This window comes from Thamnophis elegans, chromosome 7, assembly GCF_009769535.1.
Source record: "Thamnophis elegans isolate rThaEle1 chromosome 7, rThaEle1.pri, whole genome shotgun sequence".
Taxonomy (NCBI): domain Eukaryota; kingdom Metazoa; phylum Chordata; class Lepidosauria; order Squamata; family Colubridae; genus Thamnophis; species Thamnophis elegans.
In genome coordinates this window covers 32,252,049-32,260,606 of record NC_045547.1, presented here as the reverse complement: position 1 = coordinate 32,260,606, position 8,558 = coordinate 32,252,049, and the positions used below count along the sequence as shown (strand labels likewise).

The 8,558-nt window shown below is 37.7% G+C and overlaps 1 protein-coding gene across 1 annotated transcript in view; it reads right to left on the bottom strand.

Moving 5' to 3' along the window:
• Positions 1–705: 705 nt before the first annotated feature.
• The window catches only part of FAM83F (family with sequence similarity 83 member F), a 29,922-nt gene continuing 22,069 nt past the window's right edge, over positions 706–8,558 (bottom strand). Inside the window, exons 4-5 of the mRNA XM_032220589.1 lie at positions 5,925–6,613; positions 706–1,179 (exon numbers count right to left, since the gene is read on the bottom strand). Of these exons, the coding sequence (XP_032076480.1) occupies positions 1,115–1,179; positions 5,925–6,613 (754 nt within the window). The 3' untranslated portion in view covers positions 706–1,114. The remainder of the gene's footprint in view (positions 1,180–5,924; positions 6,614–8,558) is intronic.

The following is an 8,558-nucleotide window of genomic DNA, read 5'->3' as shown; positions in this document are numbered from 1 at the left end:
GAGGGCTTTATGGGTGGTAAGTAGCACCTTGAAGCGCACCCGGAGATCAACAGGTAGCCAGCGCAGCTCGCGGAGGATAGGTGTTATGTGGGCGAACCGCGGTGCGCCCACAATCACTCGCGCGGCCGCATTCTGGACTAGCTGAAGTCGCCGGATGCTCTTCAAGGGCAGTCCCATGTAGAGCACGTTGCAGTATTCCAGCCTAGAGGTCACAAGGGCCCGATACTCGAGATGATTCACACCCTGGTCAGTGTCTCTTTGCACTTCTACCATCAGGCAGAAGACATCAAAGCATAAGCAGCCAAACAAATAGTTTCTATCCTTGAGCTGTCAGACTCTTAAACACAACCACAATCACTCCACGCACAAGCGGAAATATATGACTAATTTTTCTTTTTCCTAATTACTTGCATAGGGATTATTCTTTATACTATTTATGTTGTTTGTATTTGTTGTCATGGATTGTACCAGTGAGGCTAAAATCAATTTCGTTGTATATATAATGTACAATGACAATAAAGGCTATACTATCTGCTACTCTGCTACTTTGAGCATGGTATTCTTCGGAAGGCTGGCAATCCATACATTAATATTTTTGAAAAACAGGGCAGACGTTTTAATAAAATTTTAAGAAAATAGAAATAGAAATGTTTATACATTAAAAAAATATTTTATTCAAACTAATTTCATTTTTTCTATCCCAGAAAGTTAATAAAATTCAGTGCAGTTATCAATGATGCAACCACATTCTTTTAAATCTGAAGCCTGACAAACTAAAATATCACTAAAAGAAGGAAAGCACCTTGACATGTTATTTATTTAGACATTTATAAGGCCACCCAACTCTTCCTCAGCTACATTTCGATAGAGTTAAATTCAAAATGCAGTTGTCGTGCTTTAAAAAAAAATATTGCTACCATTATTCAAGGATCTTCCAGAACATAGTTTTACTCAGTTGGTGTGCTTTAACTGGCAATACCAGCTCTGTCTTGGAAACTGCAGTGGTTACATGCAGCATTGTGAGGATGTCAGACTGAAAGTTTGAAAGAATGCACTTATCGTATATTCCAGTAGATGCCTTTTGAATTCTAATTTTCCAGTAGTTTTTCTTCAGTCATGAGACCATACAGAGTGACTGTTTATTTTTTCCCCCTGGGAGGGAACTTGGACTTATATTATCTGAAATAGAAAATATACAAATAAGGTTTATAAAAATAGACATACATATATTTAAAAAAGAAAACACTGATATTTTGCTATCCTAAATCATATAGGCAAGATTCTGACAACCCCTTTCGTTTCTTGCTGGACATCCTGGGTATGCTAGCTGAACAAACCTAGGAAAGACAGCAGCAGCCCACCCACATTAGTTCCACCTAAGATCACCCCCAGGCTGTTCCTTTCCTCTAGAACTGTTGCCCCAGCAACTGTGATGCTTGCTTATTGCTGCCAACAATTTTGCCTAATTATTCCCTACAAGTAAGTCACAGGCATTGGTGCTGGGAAAGGCCCCCAACTGAGCAAGCAGGAAGAGAGAGAGAGCCTGAGCCACATATTCAGCAAGCTGTTCATGTGACACTAATGCCACAACTGCTGCATTGCAGCACTTCCTTGAAAAGCCTAAAGACAGATTTGTTTATTTCTTTACAATGTAGATTTGTAAGGCTGCTTAACTCGACACCGACTCTGGGAACTGTATAAGTAAAACCATCATTTCTGCAACCAAAACTAAAACCATATGAACACAACATGAAGAACAAATACGTATGCACCATAAAAATGTCATCATATGATCTGGGTGGACAGAGCCTAACCTATCCCTGACTTGAGGAAAAAGGCAAGTTTACAAGGCTTATTTTAAAGACTTCCACAGGTCATTTAAACAATGGTCCAGTCAGGGCAGTTTGAACATATGGGGGAGGCAGAGGATAGGTGCTGCAACAGAGAAGGCATACTTCATGGGTTCCATCAAGTGCAATGCTTAATGGATGGGATATGAAGGGCACAGCCTCTCTCAGATTTTATGGGAAAGGCAAAAATGATGTGAGTGAGGTGGTCACTGAGATAATCAGGCCCTATGCCATAAGGAGCGTTATAAGTTTTAACTAGCACCTTGAATTGTACCAGATATCCAGTGCAGCTTGTTAGATGCAAATGCTATATAGCCATACCAAAGTGCCACACAACTGCTTTTGCTGCTGCATTCTAGATACCTAGAGCTTTCAAGTGGTCTTCAAGGCCAGCCCTATGAAAAGCCCATTGCAGTAGTCCATACGCAAGATGACTGTGACAATAAAATATTTCCAGTCTAGGAAAGGTCACACCAGGTGAACCTATGTGAAGGCTCTCTCTACAGTTGTAGAGTGATACTGTAAGGTAACAGAGAACAGAGCTGTATGTAACATTCAAATTAGTCTATATTCTCAATATAGAATGGTGGTTTGCTATAACTACTTAAGATTAAATTGCCAGTCCAATAGGTTTTTTGTTTGTGTAAGGAGGAGTTTAATTTTCTTGGTCACTAAAGATAGCAAATTGGGCCAGCTCTTTTAATAACATTTTTTTTTTACATTTCAGAGGTGTCTTTGGGGGTTAACTAGGTAAATGCTAAAAACAAATTAATTTAAGATTAATTTCAGAAAGAGAAAAGTAGAGAAGAGACAGATGCTTACTGTTTTCCTTGTTTGCCATTTCATACTCTAAATACTAAATCTTAAATTATTCTGCATCCGGTCTGTGATTTATATTGTTACACACTAGTATATACAGTTACTTAAGTTTTTTTTTGGCTTATTGGAACTCCAGTGATGGGGAAGGATCATGTTTAAACAAGCAGAGTGGCTAAATCACTTCCCTGGGATGTCCACTTAAAAGGATTTGTTAATGGAGAATATCTTAGCTGAAGAGCTTTGCACAGCATCTGTCAGTTACAATAGAACACTGCTAATTTGATTATATTCAGATGTTTGCAATTTCAGCTTCCCTCATAATCTTGAACTAGCAGTACAATCCTCATCTTACTATCACAATTGTGACCAAAATTTCCATTGCTAAACAAGACAGTTGTTAAATGAGTTTTACCCCATTTAATGCCACAGTTGTTAAAGTGAATCCTGGCAGTTGTTAACTTAGTAACATGGTTGTTAAGTGAGTCTGGTTTCCCCACTGATGTTGCTTGTCAGAAGGTTGCAGAAGGTGATCACATGACCATAGGACACTGCAACTGTCATAAATACATGCCAATTGCCAAGCATCTGAATTTTGATTATGTGACCATAGGGATGTTACCATAATAGTAAGTGTGAAAAACAGTCATAAGTCTCCTTTTCAGTACTGTTGTAACTTCAAACAGTCACTAAGTGAATGATCATAAGTCGAGGACTACCTGTAGACAAAATACTGTAGTACCTGTATAGTACCTGTATAGGTATTTTCATCTAAGATTCCAATTTAATTACTGGTCAAGCAACCTTGTGACCTCTAAAAGAAAGTCCTTGTCTTTGAGTATTGTAATCAAAGATGAATAAAAATATCTTGCTGTGTTAGTATTCAGTTGTTAGACTCCTACAATATTTTTAGCTATTCTGGGCAACTACCGTTGATCTTTAACTTTTATATCAACATATTTTGTTAATCACCAGTGCTATTATACAAACTTAGCCACTAGACAGCACCATTGAAAAAAAACTCAATGCCAGTTTATGGATTGCTCATTCAAGCTGACCACTGGTTACTTGGTGGACATATCCATATACTTTATCTGACAACAATATGAAAATAATTAGGAAAGCTAGGCAGACATCGGGACATAGGCCCTGTTATTCTGTAATTCTGTCACTAGGGGTTGCTACTTGCCCTCTGGTCAATTAAACAAAACACATTTACTTAAAAAACTGTGCACTTTGTGCTATAAAGATTTCTAATCAAACAAGGTAGACTGTCAGTCTCCAAAAGGGGCCTTAACAGCACCTGAAGTTTTAATAATATTTTCCATACAAGAATAAGCTGTGAAATGTAAAGAGAACTTTAACCCCTTGGCTGCTTTTTTATGATCTGAATCTGCTGTGTCCCATACATAGCATTGTAATTTTTATTATCAGAAAACGATTCTTCGCATTTCCATGAATTATATTTTGCAAAGTAGGCTATATAGATATGTTCACTACAGACTGATCAGATCTAATTTCGTATTTATTACAAAGTTGTATAGGCAAAAATCCCTCTTCAGAATGAAAAAAAATAGAATGTCACCAAGTACATTCATTCATATGAGACTGAAGACATTCATATCTTCAGTACCATATCTAAACTGAGTTGAGAATCTTAAACAAATATTTGCATTTACATTTTGGCTAAGGCAACTCTTATGTAAAATGTATGGTTTTATTGCTGCTGTAAAGGACTACAAGTCATAAACCCTTGTGAATGTATATTTTTAGTTCACCCTTGTAAAATTAACAACTCATTGTTAAGAAGGAAAAAGAAATATTTAATGAAGGATAATATATCCATGGCTAAGTCATGATAATTTTAACTATTGCCTTCCATGGTGGAGACAGATGTCTCTGAATATTAATAATTAAAATATAGCAGCAGAATGTGCTCATAGTTTGCTGAAGGAGTACTACAGCTATGAGATTAGCTAAATTGCTTCTTTTGTAACTCTAGAATTTAAATGTTGTGAGGGGTTCCATAGGTCACTTCAAAGATTTTTTGCAAAAGCTAATATATTACTAGCTAGATATTACAGGTAGCTCATTTGTGGTTTCATTGCTTTTTGTTTTCTCCCAAGTCCCTCGCACAAACTCCTTGGCAGTGAGGAAGGAAATTATCTCATTTGTATTAGATTGTGCAAAACTAAAAAGACAAATGGGATCTTTTCCAGTATTATTTTTATCTTCCCCAAGCCATTATACAAACAAATATACATATACTCTACATATAGAACAACAAGGGGAATGGTTTTCTGTGGAGTCTATTCATCATAGGATAAAATGGATGAGAGTTACAGTCTCCACAGGGGTGAACCTGCCGTGATTTATCTTGTTTATCTTGTTAATCCCATGTAACCTTTTACCATTAATAATGGATAAAGAAGCCAAAATTACCTTATGCACACTTTGGAGTGTAAAAAAGCAGAAAACTTAAATAAGAGAAAATGAATCTATTTCAAATTCAGCTGCAGTACCTCAAGGCACTTCCTGAATGTCAATAACTCCAAAATCTGCATCAGCAATTCTAACTGAAGTTCTTTACAACAGTTTAAGAACATATACTATATACTACATGATTCCCTATTCACAGAACTCTAGATCAGGGGTGTCAAACTCGATTTCATTGGAGGCCACATCAGGTTGTGTTTGACCTCAGGGGAATGGGGTAGGTTTGGCCAGCTTGATGTCACTCATGTTGGGGCACCTGTGGTGGCCCAAGCACTCTGCCACAAAAAACAGAGCTCGGGAGGGCTGCGCAAGGCCCTTTTGAGCTCTGTTTTTGCTGGCAGAAGCACTGCAGGCCGGTCCTTCACTGTTTCCAGGGTAGCCCCGCAGGCCAGATCTAAGCACCCCGCGAGCTGGATGCAGGTCGCGGGCCTTGAGTTTGACACCCCTGCTCTAGATGACAATCTATTTCCTTCTTAAAACCAAAAGGATGGTTATTGTATTTAGCTTCTTCTCCTACTCACCTAAAAACAATGTTATTGAATGAGGTCACACATATGGTGCCAGGCTTACAGAATATACTTTCATATAGCCACCCTCTTCCCTTTGAATTCCTACTGTTCAGTAAGATAATTTTAGAAAAATAAAGAATAAAAGAGAGGGAGAAAGGAAGGAAATTGCATATCTTTTCAAAATGAAAGCCTGATTGTGTGACGTGCATTGACAGAAATAAAACAAGGGAGAATATTTTCCAGGAAAATTTACCTGAATTGTCTCCAGTACTATGAAAACTGGTGTTGCATTCCTTTGGTATCTTTACACCCATCAAGTCTTCAGCAGTCTCACTAGTAGCAGAATTGGCATCAACATTCAAAGGTGGAGGTCGCTTGGCCTTTCTGAAAAATCCACTGCTAAACTTCTTGCCTTGTTTGAAATTGACTTCCCTATCAGCCAATTCATCCTTCCTATGGTCACAGACAGACTCTTTGGATTTGGATTTGGATTTGAGGTCTAAGTGGAATCGGGAAAATAACTTTTGAGGTTCTGGTGTGCTCAAATTCTCAAGTGGAGGTTCTATATCTGGCAGCACCTGCTTGACTGTTATAAGGTCATTAAGAAAACTATCTAGTCGTTTACTTGATTCACTTTGGTCTTCTCTTCCTTCAAGTTTCTCTTGTGACTGGTCCCTCTGACGGCGCAACATTTCACCTGGAGTAATACCTATCACCAGTCCATATTTTGGGTTGATAACTTTCCGGGCTACAGTAGAGGAAGAAAAACCAAGGTTGCCAATACCATGACGGAAAGGACAGGGAATGTTCAACTCCTTGTAAAGATTGACCTCCTCTGAAATGGCATAGAGCTCACGGAATTCAGTGTCAAACATTTCAACGTGCTGTCCACTCAGGCACAAGAGAATATTTCTGTTTATGTGAGATGAGGCCCACGTGAAACTGTAAAACAGGGAAAATCTGTCAGACTTTTGCTGCCAGGGGGAAAAAACCTGCAATCAGAAATCACTATTTTCTAAAACTTTAACCTCTTGCTATTCAGAAATACATAACATTTTAATTGATTTAACCCAATCAAGTACTTAGGAAAAAACATAATTTTTTATTTCTTATCAAAAGAATCACAGGGAATATTTCCTAAGACTAGATGTATGGCATTCAAATTAGTGTATGTAACTTTGCTACCAGGAATAATCCATGAACCAAAAAGCCCCCCACCCACCCACCCACCCACTCCCAAATCCTGTTATAAGAAGGAAATGCAAAAATAGAATGCCTTTATGGTGTACTTTGCTTCCTTCTTCCCTGTTTCTTTGACACTCATTAAGTCCTTGTTCCTTACAAGGGGCTGTACTGAAGAAAGTTGATATTGAATATGATAACAGGAAGACAGGTATGGTGTCTTTACATTTCTGTTATTCTGTATTTTTCAGTAATTCATTTTTGCTGCATTTTTGTATCTTCTTGTGATGCCTGCTTGAGTTTTAGTTTTTGTTACTTTTAAACAGCTATTTAACAGTGATTTTAGATTTTTGTGATTTTTACTGTATGTCATCTTCTGTGCTTTTAACTGTAAGGCTGATAAAGATATACATCACAGATAATGCCCTAACCCAACAGTCTCCAAACTTTCCAGCTTGGCAGCCAGCTTGGGGTGTGAGTGGCAGGTGCACGCGCACACACAGCTCTGTTTGTGTGAGTGGCATGCACACTCTCCACTTGTGCGAATGGAACTTTGCACACGAGCGGAAGGTGCGTGCGCTCGTGCATGAAGCTCCACTCGCATTACTGGCAAGCACTTGCTCTTGCACAAGCGGAGGGCACTTGAGCAGAGTGCTTGTGCACACACACGAAGCTCTACTTGTACAAGTGCTCTCCGCTGGTGCAAGTGGAGCTTCACATGTGCGTCCTTACCTATCTCTCCTGGGGCCTGATTTTGATCAGGCTGCAGCCCAGTAATGAGCTGAGGCCCAGGGGTTGAGGACCTCTGCCCTAATCTTTTGCAATATTAGCTTTAGTATAATGCTAGGTGTGATAATAGGTTTTTATCTACAGCAGTGTTTCTTAACCTTGGCAACATTCTGCCTGTGTAATTCTAGGAATTGAAGTCCACATGTCTTAAAGTTGAAGGTTGAGAAACTGCTCTACATGGATTGACATTTTTTCAGGCAGCCAGCATCCCTGCTGATCTTGGCTACCTAGAAATTTAAAATCATGGCTAAGTTTTGTGAGATTTCAATGTACTGAGAATATTAAAATATTCTGAAATTTTACCACTTATTAATTCTTTAACGTTAACTTTTATTTAGTTCTTTTACATTTTTATTGATTTTTCAAAATTTAAAAGAAATGTTAAAACTGCCCATCTCCATAGAGGATCTCTAGATGGTGCACCAAGTAGTTTTAGAGCGAGGGAGGGATCTAGGGATGTTGAATTCACAAACTTGTTTTCTCCTCTAAAGTTTGGTTTTTGGGTTCAAATAATATCAACTTCCAAAATCTGAGATAATCAATGCTTTACAGCCTTCTGTAATAAACATTTGGCTGCAAATTTTCAATTATGTTTTGTAATCTGGGGCATGTTTAATATTGATTGCTGCTCTTCTAGATACTATCTATTTAGCCTTTTCCATTTATGTGAATGGATACATATACATATACATATACATATACATATACATATACATATACATATACATATACATATACATATATATATATATATATATATATATATATATATATAATTTTACTTGATTTTATGTGTTGTGGTTGATATATATCAAATGTACATAATAGGATTTTTTCTAGAAAAAATTGTGCTCAGTTTAACATATATAGAGAAATCTGATATGTAAACATATCTGTTTACTTTTCTCCTCATAAG